The 17,095-nt window shown below is 37.8% G+C and overlaps 1 protein-coding gene and 1 pseudogene across 5 annotated transcripts in view; one reads left to right on the forward strand and one right to left on the reverse strand.

Annotated features, from left to right (window-relative positions):
- NUP205 (nucleoporin 205) overlaps positions 1-17,095 on the reverse strand; it is a 64,595-nt gene that overhangs the window by 24,409 nt on the left and 23,091 nt on the right. For all 4 annotated transcript variants that reach the window (XM_081146713.1, XM_081146715.1, XM_081146714.1 and 1 more), the window contains exons 13-23: positions 16,766-16,948; positions 15,557-15,607; positions 14,743-14,952; positions 11,930-12,029; positions 11,200-11,337; positions 9,477-9,666; positions 8,768-8,888; positions 7,280-7,361; positions 6,830-6,994; positions 6,387-6,511; positions 1,582-1,696 (exon numbers count right to left, since the gene is read on the reverse strand). In XM_081146713.1, the coding sequence (XP_081002839.1) occupies positions 1,582-1,696; positions 6,387-6,511; positions 6,830-6,994; positions 7,280-7,361; positions 8,768-8,888; positions 9,477-9,666; positions 11,200-11,337; positions 11,930-12,029; positions 14,743-14,952; positions 15,557-15,607; positions 16,766-16,948 (1,480 nt within the window). The remainder of the gene's footprint in view (positions 1-1,581; positions 1,697-6,386; positions 6,512-6,829; positions 6,995-7,279; positions 7,362-8,767; positions 8,889-9,476; positions 9,667-11,199; positions 11,338-11,929; positions 12,030-14,742; positions 14,953-15,556; positions 15,608-16,765; positions 16,949-17,095) is intronic.
- LOC308561981 (peptidyl-prolyl cis-trans isomerase D pseudogene) lies at positions 3,101-4,711 on the forward strand (annotated as a pseudogene). The gene is made up of 3 exons: positions 3,101-3,113; positions 3,410-4,212; positions 4,317-4,711. The product of its transcript is annotated as a peptidyl-prolyl cis-trans isomerase D pseudogene (transcript).

The following is a 17,095-nucleotide window of genomic DNA, read 5'->3' on the forward strand; positions in this document are numbered from 1 at the left end:
TCAAGAAGGGCCACAAGTGACCAAGAACGTGAGCAAGCCAAGGCACAGTCGCCACCGAGGGCACCTCACCAAGCACACCAAGTCTGCATGGGACATGATCCAAGAGGCGTGGGCTTCACCCCTTATGAGCAGAGAGCCATGGAGCAGGTCAAGGTCTGTAAGGACAACTGGGCCCTCAAGTTCATTAAGAAAAGTGTGAGGACACCTGAAAAGCAGCTGCCAAGAAGGACTGAGTCCCCCTCCCCTCTGTGCATATTAAAACTTAATTTAAAAAAAATAAAAAAATTAAAAATATATATATATATATATATGTATAAAATTAGGGCTGGAAATCACTTATGTAAGTTTTTTAATGCAATGTTATTTTAATATACCTGGATTTGAAGTCCTAAATTGTGACAGTATAAACATAAAACACACCAAATATTACTATGACCGCTACTACTACTAGTACTACTACTAATGGGCAACACCAGATCAATTTTTTAAAAACAGATATCATAATAGGTAAGATTAACTTTTCTTCCTAATTAAGCATAAAAGAGTTTCTAAAAAGCTTCTTATATAAACAAAATCTTAGGTCTAAAAACAAGATACACTTATGAAAATAAAGTGAAAAAGATTTTTCCATTGGATAATTCCCAAGGGTCTCTCACACCATGACTCTAAAAAGTAAATTAGAAGCTGATAATTACTAGTAATGAAAATTTATGGTGATATCAGTGAGCAAGGATTTCCTATAACATAAAGATGATACAAAGTAAACTTTAAAACTCAACAGACCACCACTGTCTGGATACAATATAAATTCAAAAAATTGTTAAAAATTGATCAAAACAAAAATTATATAACGTAGAATCCTATAAAGCATAGGCAGCCTGGGAGAATTGTGTTGATCAGATCAATAAACTAAGTTATAAACAGTTTACACCATAATTAGTTTTCTATTTTTCATTTCAAGGCCTAATTAGTTTCAATATATACACAAGAAACAAAAGTAAATAGATTTTTATAAAACAATTTTTACTCAAAAAGAATCGAAATTTCCAGAATTTTCTTATATATTTTCTTAGCCTTCAACACAATTTAAAAATTTTATTTATTAGGAAAACGATCAAATTCCATTTTTGACAGACTATTTTTAAATAATACTGTGCTAGCCCGGCTGGGCGTGGCTCAGCGGTTGAGCGTCGACCTGGGATTCAGGCGATCGGGGTTCGATTCCCAGACAGGGCACATGCCCGGGTTGTGGGCTTGGTCCCCAGTTGGGGGTGTGCGGGAGGTGGCCGATCAATGACTCTCTCATCATTGATGTTTCTATCTCTCTCTCCCTCTCCTTTCCTCTCTCTGAAATCAATAAAGATATATTTTTCAAAAAATAAAAAAATAAATAATATTGTGCTAGCAGCTAAAACATCAGTCTTATCTCAGCACAAATTACAAAAGCAACTCAACGTAACAAGCAAGTAACAAAAAGAGAACAGAATTCCATAAGTGTAACTACAACCTCCAAATGTTACATCAGTAAAACCACTCAACATGGACTTTACCAATTTGTTTTAAGGAAAAGTAATGTCCTACCTTTGTTAGAAAAAGGTAAATGTTGCAACTGAGAAAATAAGAAATCCTGGCTGGTTCTCAAGTACCTCATAGTAGGACCAGATGTATCAGAGCACGCACATAGCTGATATATCACCTTCAAAATTAAAATAAAATAGGAAAATCCCAAAGTCAGTTTTTTTGTGTTACACATCTTGAGATAAAATGTGAACTTAGATCTATTAAGTGGAAACGAAGACCCTTCAACAACTCAAGCAAAATGGGTAAACACAAGCATCAAACTCAGAAGCTCAGAGTTATAAGCAATCCTCAGCACCTAACTCAAGAAGGTACATTAAAATGCAATTGAGAGTGATGAAGACGTTACTGTAGGACTAATCTCGAAATCACCCTAAATATATGCACATAGAGTTAACTAATAAGTTTTAGTATTTTAACTATTATTAGTAGCAAATTACTTGGAGGTAACTTTAATTCATTTTATAAATATTTATTAAAGGCTTTCCATGTACCAGGCACCATTTCATAGCCACTCTAATTGTTATGATTACTTCCGAAATAAAATCTGAAGTCATAAAACTATTCATGTCCTTTGACCCAACACTCTATCCTCATTACAGAGTCCGCACTTGCAAATCCGTCTACATGCTAAAATTTACTTGTGGCTCCAAAATCAATATTCGCTGTCTTTGCGGTTACTCGGAAAGGCACCAAGCAGCCGCAAACCCGAGCTGCCCAGTTTGCATGCTCTCAGCTGAGACTGAGCAGACCTCCTCGCTTTAGTTCTCGTGCTATAAAGTGACCTTCCCCCAGTCCATTTAGCACTCCGTTTTGTGCTTGTTGTTAGTGAGTTTACTGGTTAAAATGGCCCCTAAGGCCAGGCCGGGCGTGGCTCAGCAGTTGAGCATCGACCTAGGATCCAGGAGATCACAGTTCAATTCCCGGTCAGGGCACATGCCTGGGTGGCGGGATCAATCCCCAGTCAGGGGCGTGCAGGAGGCAGCCGATCAATGACTCTCATCATTGATGTTTCTCTCTCTTTCTCCCTTCCTCTCTCTGAAATCAATAAAGATATATTTTAAATAATGGCCACTAAGCATAGTACTGGAGAGCTGTGTGGTGTTCCTGAGGGCACAAGGGCCTTGATGTGCCTTACAGAGAAATTACAGGTGTTAGATTAGCTTCCTTCAGGCCTGAGTTGTATAGTGCTGCCGGCAGTGAGTTCAATGTTCATGAATTAACAATATATATGAAATAGTATCTATAAACAGAAACACACATAAAACCAAGTTATGCATTCATCAGCTGACGAAAACGTTGAGAGAGGCTTGCAAGATTCTGACCCTATGTTTTCCCCAAAAGCAACAGTTTAATATTTGCCAGTTCAGGGTTCACTGTAAAAACATAAAACAAATTAATGACAGCTGACTATGACTCACACCTAGAAGCATATTCTTAAACATCTAAAGCAGAGGGAAACTGGAAACATCGTAGGAGCACAAAAAGTTTACATACTGAGAATAACCACACAAACGCGTTCATGCAGGAAAAAGGTAAGACGAGGCGAGACTGAAACAGTGCCGCTGGACATGCGTTCCTGCCTTTCAAACAGCCTTGGCATTGTTTTAACGCTCTATGCACGGAAATTTGATAAGCTGATTTGAACTTCTCAAAACAAAACAAAACCCAGTTATCTGTATGAGATGGCCACTTAGGAAGCCACAATAGCAGATCCTCGAAGATGAGGGAGAGGCGGCACTGTCACAGAGAGGAGGACACTAACAGTGAGTTTCCACAGCAGTAAGGACATTTCACAAGGGTGTGCCCACCATCCTTCCTACTTTCCAAGACCAGGTAGGAAAATCTCCATCCTTAACAAGAACAGAGCAGCTCCCTGTTCTTCGCCAAGAGCTGCCGTTTCGGCTGCCGGAGTCTACCACGTGCTCTGAACCCACTTCCAAATGCGTCTGCAAGCCGAAATGTCACACCTCTCCCCAAGCCAGGCCCTCCAATCCCAGTCACCCCCAAGTGTTCTCTGAAGGACATGGGAGGCAAGTGAGTTGGTCAAATTATCTTAAGACTGTTTGCAGATATTGTACCCAAAACTGCAGAAAATTTTCACATATTGTTTATAGGAGAAAAAGACATTGGACCCGCCACGGGAAAACCACTCCATTTAAAAGGATGCCCGTTCCATCGAATTATTAGAAAATTTATGATTCAGGGTGGAAATCTCTCAAATGGTCAGGTGAAGAAAGTATTTATGGTGAAAAATCTGAGGATAAAAATTCATATTATAAGCATAACCGGGAGGGTACACTGAGCAAAGCAAATGCAGGCTGCAGCACAAATGGTCCTCAGCTCTTTATCACAGCAGTTCCAACTCCTCATCTGGATGGGAAATGTGGTATTTGGCCAAGTAATTAAAGGAATGGGTGTGGCAAGAATTCTGGAAAATGCAGAGATGAAAAGTGAAAAACCTGCCAAAATGTGCATTATTGCAGAATGCAGAAAATGAAGGAAGGGAATGACTGGGGAATATTCCCAAAAGATGGTTCTCTGACAGTCATCCAGATTTCCCCAAGGATGCAGGTATAGATTAAAAAGATGTAGACAAAATATTAACAACAGAAGACTGAAAAAACATTGGACATTATTCAGATGATGCATTATAGAACTGTACACCTGAAACCTATATAATTTTATTAACCAATGTCACCCCAGTAAATCCAATGAAAAAGGAAAAAAACCATTAGAAATACTTTTTTCAATCCAGAACTGGGAGATGGCCATTAAAAAATATACAAAAGTTTTAAGATACGTGGAAGGTTCAATGGCTGTTACTGAGAAAGCAGACAGATCAAAGCCACAACCTGTAGCTTTGAGCTGCATGCTGGATATTGGTGCTTGTAAACAGAAGGTGCCAAATTGGCAGGGAGCAACCGACAGTTGTTTGAAGACTCCTGAAAAAGACCCATCAAATACCAAAGCTCAAGGATGGCAAGGATTAAAGGACTACAATCGAGCATTGCCTAATCTTAAGCAAGCTCAGGAAACAGAAGATAAAGCTACCTGGGCAGAACTGGTGCAAGTCGAACAAAAATAAAGACCCAGAAAGAAGGCAGCATATGCAAAAATGTTTGCTTACTAAGAAATACAGTTTTTCTTAAATATTACATTGATTATATAAAGGCAATAGAGAAAGAAAAAAAAAAGAAAATGTAAGGGGTGTTCTCTAGTATATATGATCCCTAACGGGTTTCCTGTGATACTTCAGTTCCCCATGTTTACAGTTTAGGAATACTGATATGGGTTCACTCTTAATAAAAGAATTACAAAGTAAAAAAAAGAGAGCAAAGGCACAGGACTGTCTCGGCTTCTTCATCCAGAAAGCCTTGTGTTGTGGGACAATGAAGGTATCACTATGCAGGCCCAGTTATTTCACTTTGCTACAATTTATTTAAACAAGCTCTCTTCAGAGGTTAGAATTTTTCTCTGAAGCACAAACCTACAGGAGAAGGAAGCATCTTTCATTAAAAATGGAGCAGTGCTTCTTGGGAACATGCAGATTCTGACTCAGCAGGCCGGGGGTGGGGCCTGAGGTTCTGCATTAACAAACTCCCAGGTGGTGATGCTGACGATGACGTTCTGAGTAGCAAAGTCACAGAGCATATGTAATAAACTGGCAGACTGCTGGCATAGACACGTTTTGTTTGGCCAGTACAGTGCTTTAAAATCAGAGGGTCTGGCAACCACGGCCTGCATTCCAACATAATAAAACTTGGCGGGGGCTGAGAGCAGGGCAAGTACTCTCCAGTCTATCAGATTCTCCTCTCCCTCCCCTCCCTACCTTTATGTCTTAAATCTCGCTTCAGGTTCTTACTGCATCTGCCTAACTCCAGATGACTAAGCCTGCCCATTGCTTCTGCCTACCTATGCCAAATTCCACAGCACTGTGCTAAATACAATGTACATCAAGTTTGTTCCCCCATTAAGGAAGAATTAATTTTGATTCAAAGGAAAACCTCGCTGTAGGACTTACAGTGGAAGGCTGTTTGGACAGCCAGAGGACAGAAGAAAATAGCACAGAATTACAAAAATAACAAAAACACCTGTCACTAGAAGCTAATGATGCTTTTCTTACCATGAAAATGTGAATTGGGATGCTCTTAAATTGAGAAACTAGCTGCATTAATAAAGCCTAGTCCTTAAATACTTGTGAAATGAATGAAACAAAAAATAAGCACAAATATAAACAAGCAAAACAAAAGTTCTCATTATAGTTTAAACTTTACACTAATTTGACTTCCTACCACCTTACATATAGCCATAGGGCTGCATAATTTACATGGTTCTTAGAAAGTGCTTTCACTTACATTCTTACATTCTCATTTATGTCTAACAACAGCCCATTCCAAAGATCAAAAAACTGAGAGAAGTTTCACGGCCTGCCCACGGTGTCTTAGCTAGTAAGGGGCAGATATGGGAACCAGAAGTCTCCTGACCCAAATCCATTGCTCTCTTCACCAGAAAGAAGCAACTGCAAACACAGGATCACTGGAAAGTTTCTATACTACCTGGTCAAAATCCATCTCAAAAATCGAATTTCCCTCATTTTGCAAGTGATCAACATATAGGATCTGTAGATCTATAGGATCTTGGAATTTGTGTGTTATGGATTTTATCCATAAATGAAAGACTGGTCAAACTGCCAAATGAATTAATTTCAACTCAGTCTCACTGCTATAGTTTCACTTCTGTGATGTATTCAAGCATCCAGGTATGTTTCTTCTATTAAGTGCTAAAGAGTGTGGCCTGATGTATACCTGGTAACACAGCTCAGCAAGTTGAGGAGATTCTCTCACTGCCACCGGGCCTGTCCTCCCTTCCGTTCCTTTCTCCAAGATGTTTAAGATGGCATGAAGGCACGTCCGAGGGCAACCTAACACTCCTACATGAAACCAAGAGAAAATTCAACTTGTCTTTTAAAATGTCTGCATTAAAAACTTTAAAGTACCTTTACAAAAGTTAAATTCCATAAACATCTCCTCTACTGTAAGCAGTTTTACAAATACTGATACAAAAAAATGATAAATACTAATTTTCTAAGGCTTATTAGTTTGTCCCAGCTTTAAGTCCTAAAGATTGACCCAACACACTACATTATTTATTTCAGTAAATTATCCCATGAGCCCAGCATTCAATCAATGACTAATTTAGCTACATAAATATGAAAGAAAATAAATGCCTATGTATCTTATAGTTCTACCTGGATCCTGCAGGTTTGTGGTACTGACAGGTTTCTTCAATTCAAAGCCCAATAGGTAGAGCGCAAGACTGGGTGGATTGCGCTCCAGCGAGGTGATGAGAAGATTCAAGATGTGGATTCTTGTTTCATGACGGATTCCAGCTAATTTCTTTTCAAGTTCTGATCCTTAATGTGAAAATCACAAAACAAAATTACAAAACAATAAAAAGTTAACATAAGTCAAATTTAAAACTATAAAACTTTTATTCCAAACCTCCCTGTTTCTTTGGCTGCAGTTTCCCTGGGTGGCCATCACACTGAGCTCAGATCTGTTAAGAGATTCCCCAAAGCCCTGTACGTTTATGCTAGCAAATTCTCTAAGTTCTCTTACATCATCACGAGACAGATAACAGTTTCCTTTACATTAAGTATTTATGTAAAATAAAATATACACATTAATCTAAGACTTACCATCTTCTAGACGTATAAATTCTTCTGTGTCTTCACTATCCAAACACTCCACAAATCCAGCCATCAGTTTCTGACTTACACTCTGAAGTCATATGAAGATAAAAAAATTATAAAATTATAAATATCAGAGAAACTATAATAAATATATATATTTATAAATACTTGTCTATAAATAAAAAAAGGCAAATCTGCACCAAGTAAAGTATTTAGGTTTTAGTTACATTTTTAATTAAAAGAAAACTCAGTTCCTTATATTGTCATAAGTTAGCTCTCTATAAAAATAAAGAAACAAAATTTTTTAAGTTTATTGGTGTAAAAATTTGCTTCCCTAATTTTCTTTCTCAAAAAAAATCAAACTAGTTTTTAAAAATAAATATTATTAAACTGCTGTTTTATGATCTCTTCATTATATACTAAGTGCTATGGAATCTTAATTAAAATATAAAATAAAATTCTCATCTTTAGAAATCTACTACTTATCAGTAGTTTCATATTTCTGGGCTGAAGAGAAATATAAATTTCCTTAAGAAATTTAGCAGGATATTAAAACTGGTAATAATTCATACTCGAATGCCAGTGAACTGAAAAGCTTCATCTTTGGCATCCCCTGATTATCACGTGGTGTTCATGAACCTCATCCAAAAACCAGATTAGATATCTGTATTTTACTATAAATAGTGGTTCTCAACCTGGATGTTACTATTACTCTAGAAGGCACTTAGAAATATGGGGGGCATTTTGAGTTGTCACAGCTAGAGGTTACTACTGACAGATAGTGGCAGGGGACCAGGGATACTAAGAGTCCAACAATGACATTACACACAAAATAAAGCCCTGTCCACCGCCTGTTTCAGAATGCTGTGAAGGTACACAATGAAACTCTCCAACTAGCTGACACGGAGACCAACATAAAGACACAATGGGACAAATGTACACAAAGAAAAAAAGCAGCGGTTTCCCCTACTGTGGCTATTCAGCAAATAGAAATTATAAATTGGATTAATAGAGAAATATCTAAAAACTCTCTACAATGTCATATCAAATGAACTGACACAAATGTGGGTCATCAGAAATCCACAGAAGTAGACAACTCACAACAGTGAGACACACTCGGCAGTGCAGAGGCTCACTCAGAACAGAGGCAACTGACAGAGGGTGAAACAATACACGCAAAAAACAACCAAGAGTTGCATTTACAACCCAATCACTTTAACGAGCTTAGAGCAGCAACTGTCTCATTAGACATCACAGTCACATACTATGGATAGAGTATAATCAATACGACACTACATGTAGCTACACTGTGCTATTTGTTATTTTCTTCAAACATACATCACAATGCCTTACACAAGTAGGTTTGTACCCAACATACATAAGTACACTTACTCTTTGAGAGTTTTTCCACAAACGAGAAAATGATTCCTCCACAGACACTGTGCCTTCCGTATGGACTCAGATGCCCCAAAACTTAACAACAACATCAGTTACCTGGTCATGTGTGAAATCTCCAACGAGTTTTATCTGAATATTGGTGTTGCAGGAGATACAGCAGAGGATCTTGGCACTTTCAAAAGCCAATTCTGGATTAGTATTGCCATGGTACAGGTATCTATAGAACAAAAACACATCTGAGGACTAATGTGATGAAACTTGGCTTCTCATGAGTCTCAGTAAAGAACATTTAGAACCAGGCTTCTCCTATCCACACAGCACTTCTGGGTAAAGCAGACAACCGTTTCCCGTTCTAACCACGTGCAGCCTCTTAGGGGTTGAACCGTGTTCCTCCAAAAGTCCTGTGTTGATATCTGAACCCAGTGACCTTGGAAATAGGGTCTCTGGAGAGGCAGTAAACCAAGGGAAGATGAAGACATCAGACAGATGACTGGTGTCCTCATAAAAAAGAGAAGTTTGGACACTAACACACAGGGAGAAGGCAATGGGGAGCTGAAGGCAGGGATCAGGGCGATGCCTACAAGTCCTGGAACACTCAACAATGCTGGCAAGCAACCAGAGGCTAGAATATATAGTTAAAAGTTTGCTCCTGGCTCTACCCTCCAAACATCCCATTTCCCTCCAGGAGAGAACAAAATAAGGCCAAAAACAGGGATGCATTAGGAATCTGACCAGACTTAGAAATCAAAGCTAGAATGCCCATCTGACTCATTCCATCATTCTTCCACCCACAGCTGGAACTTACCTGGCAATATTCACCACATTATCAGCCTTCTTAGTTCTGGGATTGATTCCCTGCAAAAGCTGTTCTAAAGGAGAGACTATCAGAGCCAGCTGGCTCTCTCTTAGAAGATCCATAAAGAGATTTTCCTTTTGCAGAGTAAGATTGAGAAGTGCAAGGCAATGCTGTACTGATTTCTCCAAGTGTTTCTTCCCTATAAACCAAAAACTGAAGTTAGAAAGTTCCACAAGAGTCATAGAAACTCATAGTCAAGTCTTAGGAAATCAAGGTAAGCCTGGCTGGTGTGGCCCAGTTGGTTGGAGCATTGTCCAGTGCACCGAAGGGTCTCGGGTTCAATTCCCAGTCAGGGCACATACCCAGGTTTCGGGTTTGATCGCCAGCTGGGGCGTCTATAAGAGGCAACCGATTGATGTTTCTCTCTCTCTCCTCTCCCTTCCTCTTCCTCTAAAATCAATAAAAACATATCCTCGGGTGAAGATTAAAAACAAGATAAAAGACAAGTTCTAGATTCAAGTTCTCAAACTTTCAGCAGCAACTTCACAAAACTGCTCACCCAAGCAAGTCATGGTAATTTTTGTGACTCAGATTACTTTTACACAATGGCTTCTAGGTCATTTTCCTGTACCTTTTCCCTGATTATTTAGAGCAGCAATTTTCAACTGCTGTGCTGCAAGAATTTTTAAAACATGCAATATCTGACTATTTAGTCAGGGGAACTGGCCTCTTTTCCCTTAGATTTCAAATTTTAAAAATGACAACAAACACAACAATAGCCATCTGTGTGAATGAAATCAAAATTGTATCTTTTTTTCCATCAGATCAGCAAAAATAAATATTTTTTGGTGTGCTGCAGAATTTTAGTAATTAATTTATGTGTGCCATGGATGAATAACACTGAAAATCGATGATTTAGAGCAATGGCTCTTAGATGGCCTGGGGGAGGAGGAGAGAGTATTCTGGCCCCAGAGGACATTGGCGATGTCTACAGGTACTTTTCGGTTGTCACAGCTGGCCAAGTACTATAGGCACCTAGTAGGTAGAGACCTACAATGCACAGGACAACCCCCCCAACACAGACTTACTCAGCTCAAAATGTCAGTAGTGCCAAGACTGAAAAACTGATTTAGAGTAATATATATTCACTGTGGAAAATTTGGGAAATAAAGAAGCTAAAAATATAAACAATCCCATCATTCAAATTTAAAAGCATCAGTTTTCTTATTTATTAACTGGAAATAATAACATCGATCACACAGGGCTTTCATACAGATTAAATGCGCAAATACACGTAAGTGCTTTTAATAGCACAAAATGCATAGTAAGCACTCAATAAATAATGATCAGTAGTAATAATAGTAAATAAAATTTATTAAACACTATGTACCAGGCATTATAGCAAGTGCTTTTATAAATATTATATGGAAAACGAAACAAAAAGTACTTCGGATTTAAATTCAGGCATGTTAAACATGTTAACGTGAAGGAAAGACAATATAACTCCCTATAAAAGATCTGCAATGAGACACAGTTCTAGTGAGTCTCTGTCCTTTACTCTGCTTTCTCTTTTAATATACTTTCATTGTATGACTCCCTGAAACCACCACTGTAGGTACCAAAAGAGAATCAGTGAAAAAGAACTTCAGATATCATTTGATTTCAAACCCTGTTTACAAAAGGTGAAACTACCAACCCTGTTTTCAAGGCATAAAGACATTGAGGCACATACCAGGGAAAGGGGCATAGGTATCCAGCTGCTTAACGCCTTCTTCCAGTAAGCTAAGCGCCAGCTCCAACATGGGTGACTCATTTAGGAGATGATACATCAGGCTAAATCCTGGTGGCTTGTAGGCTATGATTTCTTCTCCTAAATAGAACATAACATAGTCCAAGAGAGGGTGCATTAGTATTTCCCTCACACACTTGATTTACAGGAAACGAGACATAAATTAAATGGCAGCTAGCGCAGCCGGGCGTGGCTCAGCGATTGAGCATCGACCTAGGATCCAGGCGATCGGGGTTCGACTCCCGGTCAGGGCACATGCCCGGGTTGCGGGCTCCATCCCCAGTCAATCAGTGACTCTATCATTGATGTCTGTATCTCTCTCTCTCCCTCTCCTTTCCTCTCTCTGAAATCAATAAAGATTTTTTTTTTTTTAAAGGCATCTAAACAGATAAAGGCCAAGTTTAAATTTAGAGACCAATACAAACTGTGCACAATGGTAAACCCCCAAAAGGCGGATCTGCACACAGCAATTAGTCACCTGTTATAAGTTAACTCACTAAAGAATCTGTAAGGCAATGTTCTTTGGCTTCTATTCAGTAAAATTTTACTTTATTTTTTCCTAAGAACAAAAAAGATTAAATTCTAATTTAATTTATAAATGGAAATAACATAATACATAATATATAAATTATAAATAGCTGATACCTTGTTTGAAAGGGACAGAATTGATTACCTTGTAGTTCCACAAATTGGTCTACAAAATCTTCAAGTTGAGGCTCATAATCTCTGAGCAACTTGTAAAACACCTCCAAAACAACTTCAGCAACTTCCCACTATGGAAAGATAAAAATATTTCAGTAACAATAAGAGTCGAAGCTGATAGCCAAGCCAGGCTTCCCTTCCCCCAAGTCTTCCCCAGGAATGAGTGAAATCCGGGTCTACTTCATTAACTTATGCTAAGCAATATCGGAATCCCAACTCATTTGGCTCAATGATAATGAACTGGCTAATTTTTCAAGGTAAAACATTTGTAAAAGCATTACTCTTAAAGAAATGTTTCTGCGCCAGATACTTCGGCTTCATTAGCAAATCCAAAGAACTTAGTAATCCAGTCACAGTCCATTTATAATTAAACATCAGATTTGGACACTTCCCCACAGCATCAAATATTTCACATTATCTCTAAGATCTGAGAAATTCTCTCCTCTAAACACCCTTATTTCCCGGGTGATGCAAGTGAGGCTCACAGATGAATAAACGGTTTTCCCAAGACCATAAAGCTTGGCAGCAAACATGCGGGAGGTCAAGCCCTGGACTTCTAATTCCAGACCAGTGATTTATCTCAGGCTCTTGCCAAAGATGTTAACAAGACATAATCACTGGTAGGCTTGCTCCAAAAAACCCATCATCAGCCTTTGTTAAAAACGTCTTTACAAACTATGTAACAAAAAGGAAAAACATTTATGCCAAAGGAAAAATATATACAATGGTGCAGAATGTAAAATTAAAACTTTATTTTAAAAATTCATTGCATAGAATTTTTAAAAGGCTGAGTTTGGTAATTATATGCAGATTGGTTTTTTAAATTATTATTTTAAAATCATTATTTTCACTGCACATAATTTTATCAAGGCTGAGTTTGGGAATTGGGACTGTGTTGTGATTTTTTAACTGTTATTTTAAAGTTATTCACTTTTCTGTATTTTCCAAATTTTTCAAGATCATTTATTTAAATAAAAAAGGCTTATTGCCACATAATAATGAATTTTAGTACTGATAAATATACACACTGCCTCTAACACTCTATGTTTATTAATATATCTCAATCCACTGTTTTTGTGAGAAGCTACTCTTCTAAAATATAGTGCATGCAAGTGAAATAAATTCACAAGTGAGGGAAAATGCGTTGGGGTAATATGTTGGGGTGGAAATGAAATTAACAGTAGCTCAGAAAGCGGCAGCACTTGTAGACGTGTCTGGGCAAAAAGTACTAATATCTGGGAGAATGTGGGACTGAAGCTCTGAACACTTAGGTCATAATGACCTTTTTAAGAAAAGAAAAATAAGATACTTAAAACGAATGCAAAAAAATATATCAGAACATTTTGTTGAAGAGATTGCAATTATCAGCACCCATTACCCATCGAAATAACTTTTATTAATGAAGCATGGTTACTGTTATTGTTTCATCCAATAAGGAAATATATGTTACTAAGGTAACTCTAGAGCCTAAATAAAATGTATTCCCTTTTGGTGTTTGTTTTTGCTACATAAGAAGCAAAACTTATAAAGCAATTGACCAAAAAAATGAACTTTAGTTATCTGGGACTTAATTAGAAACAAACTATATTCAGTGATAAGGCAATGAATAAGCTATGCTAGATACAAGTAATGATTATGCAGTCATTAAAGACTATTGTCAAATCATCTTTAAATACATGAAAAAAACCACATGTTATGTTTAGTAGTCAAAAAGGATACAAACTAATATAACTATCTCAATTTAAGTATATATGCATGCATAGGATAAAGACTAGAAGTAGTTATCTTTCCTTTGGCAACAGGATTATGAGTGATATAATTTCTTATATTTTTCTATATATTTTTCCAAATTATGCCAAATGAGCATAAACTTAATTATTCTTATACTCATTAATACAACAAATAAACCCAACGGTTCAAAAACAGCAAACTATAAAAATAAGGCAGAAATGTCTCTGTAAGATACATCCAAGGGTATTCTGTGAGGCAATGAACAGCATTATACACTAATGTGAATGACAACGCTTGATCTTAGCCAAAAGGCCGAGAAGCGATAAACGAAAATGAATTATGTCAGAATCTGAAGGTTCTCTTACATAGCTTAGTGGTTATGCCTGGATCTGGAAGCAGAGTCCTAGGTTCAAATCTTGGTATTGAACCTTAGGCAAGTTCCTTAACCTTGCTAAGCCTCCATTTGTAAAATGTGAGTATTAATAGTACCTGCCTCATGCTAATATTGGAATTACATAAGATGATATATACGATATGCTCAGTTGTGAATGTGTTGCGACCAGAGCAAATGTGCATAAATGTTAGTGCTCCCTCAGCTTCTATCAGTGGCAGACATACTCAATGGATCATAATACGCCTTTCCCACTAATCCAGACTCAGACCAGAAGTGCTACTAATCAATAGAAATTGTTGCAAGTTTAAATTTATTTCAATCCCTAACCTAAATCATCCTAATAAAGGATAGTGTGTTCCCAACTGACAAAGGTATAACATTTTTGGTTCCATTTTGGTCAAAGTTTGTTCACTTAAGGATTTGAATGACTATGAATTCATACCAATTAAATTACTGATCACTAAAAGTCTGTGCTTTGGTGTTAATGCTCAAAATTATTTTTCAATGCACATAAACTAATCAGACCATAGACATTTCAGTATTAACACTGTGAAGCTTACTGACTTGCAAAGGTTAAAATGAACTTGGAGCGTCTTATACTTTTAATAGAAAAAGCAGCAATAAATGAAAGGAGAAAAATATTTTTCTCTGAACATAACCTTTTCGGCTGCTCTCCGGTAAGCTCTTGTGCGGAATCGGAGAAACACGGAATCTCTAAGGAACTGCAAATAAGGGTCAAAGCCAGGGGGCCGCAGTCCAGCGCCCAAATTAGAAGGAAATGAGCTCTCCACCAGGGTACTAATAAGCTGGCAAAAGGCCCGTGTCAGCGGGTATTCTTCACACCGGGATTCTATTTCATTTAGTTCAACCTTCCAAAGGAAAATAAAGATTATTTGGTCACATAAATATATCAGCTACAGGTGCAAAGCACTTTGCAGACATTAACTCATTAATATTGCTACAATATCACACCAAAAGACACAAAACAGATTATTACCATTATTCAGATAGAGAAAGAAACACAGAAGTATTATATACTTAATCTTAGCCAAAAGGCCAAGAAGTGATACAAAGCGTTATATGAATCCAGATCAATCAGATGGAAGGGTTTCAAATTCCTGCACATTGTTCTCAACTTTGACGTAAAAATAGAAATCTTAAATGTTTCTTTAGAAAAGAGAGAGGGAGCATGGAGAGCGCAGAAAAGAAACAAAGTCCCACTTCAGGCTGACTCAAGTAACCTCATTAAATTGAGTTCAAACCAAACTTCCAGTCTGGATGGCTGCCCTGTAACATACTTTTCCAACAAGAAACCACTCCTTTCATAAAAAGTTTCAACACTGACCAGCACTCTTCAAATGAAGACACATTAAATTTGAAAATAATAGGAACTTAACAGGGTAAGGATAATTCTTAGTCTTTCTACCATGTGAATGTATAAATATAGCATTCAAACCAAAAGGAAAACTTTACCTCTATACCAATAGCTTGCCTCTGGCTTGGAACCCTTATGGTCTGCAGTATCTTAAAATAATAAAAATGAGATGTTAGGAGCATTCCTCATTCATCAATGAAAAGTAGTGGCTTTGTAATATAATAGTCATATTCCCCACCCACCACATCCACAGATCTGACAATGTCATCAGAAATGACAAGTGAGAAGTCTCTGTGGACTTCCATTAGCAATTGTGTCAGGGTCGGGTAGAACTTCCAATTACCTGGGATTCAGAAAACTGGTCAATTCTAAGTGCACACAAGATGTACTTTCAGCAAATTTCCTCTCAGATATTCTAAGAATGAATCTTAAGAGGATTTATGGGATGAAATCTCACCAGTATTCTAGACGCTGGTCTGTTTACAACCAGCCCTACTGCTGGTACCAGAAAACCAAGAAGGACATTTGTTCAGAACAGGTTTCTTATGTGGGCAGGAGTTTTGAGTTAAGATGTTCTGTTCTGACCTTGCAGGGGCATACACAGTCTATGGTATAATTAATGCCAACATTACTTAATTCTCTTGCAAGTTGAGAATATACTATTAGGTGGGATCCTTTAAAAATAAAAAAAGTCTTGCTCTAAGGATAGAACTGTCTCATTAGCATCTTCAGGACACATATGTTAGAACATAATTAGAATATTTTTCTGCTTCAAAACAGTTGCTTCTATGAATAATGTGTTAGAATCGCAGGATCCCTTATGTTGTATTATTTCTAAGACAAACACAGGCCACCCAACCATTTTCCTAGAAATATCTCTAGATAGTACATCGTTTTTCCCTTTACCACGTATAGAATAACTATACCTTGACAGGAAAATTCCCATAGGGCTTACATCTAAAGAAAGAAGAGAAAAATAGGCACTCCCCATGTTTAATGAGTGACTTCCAAAAGCGAATATCCCCTGGTCTCAAAGACACATTGAGGCATTCTGTCCATTCATTAACATCTTAGACACTGAAAAGCTAAGTCTAAAGAACCAGTCTCCAGTAACCTAGTGAAGCTGTCACTGATCCAAGAGGAAAGCCCAAGCCTATTAGTTTCTAATGCTCAAGACCAAAATGGTAACTTTCTAATTGGGAAGTTCATGATATAAATTTCCAATTGGATGCTCTTGGTTCTATATTATCAAGCCTCACTTTCCAAACTGCAATAATGTAAATAAATAAAGGAGCTCGTAATACTACCTGAGTGTATTCCAACGACTGCCAGAGGAAAGCAGCAATTTCAGGCGATTTGCCAAACGCTGCCAGTGTCCTCAGGAGTTCGGCTTTCAGAACAGGGGGAATGCTGCATTGCAGGAGGCCCAGAATCACCACAACAGGGGTCCACTGAGGATGTTCACAGAGTGCCAGGCGAGCATTTTCACTCTGAGCGTGGAACACAAAAAGAACAAGAGACTTCCCGTTTTTAAAAGCTAAGAAAAATGACCACCAATCATCTAAATGTCTAGCACTTACACTGACTATCCATGGGCTTAGCATGTCCTAAGATAAAGATAAGCCTGTGGCTTCTGC

The sequence above is a fragment of the Miniopterus schreibersii genome (genome assembly GCF_964146895.1).
Source record: "Miniopterus schreibersii genome assembly, chromosome: 9".
Taxonomy (NCBI): domain Eukaryota; kingdom Metazoa; phylum Chordata; class Mammalia; order Chiroptera; family Miniopteridae; genus Miniopterus; species Miniopterus schreibersii.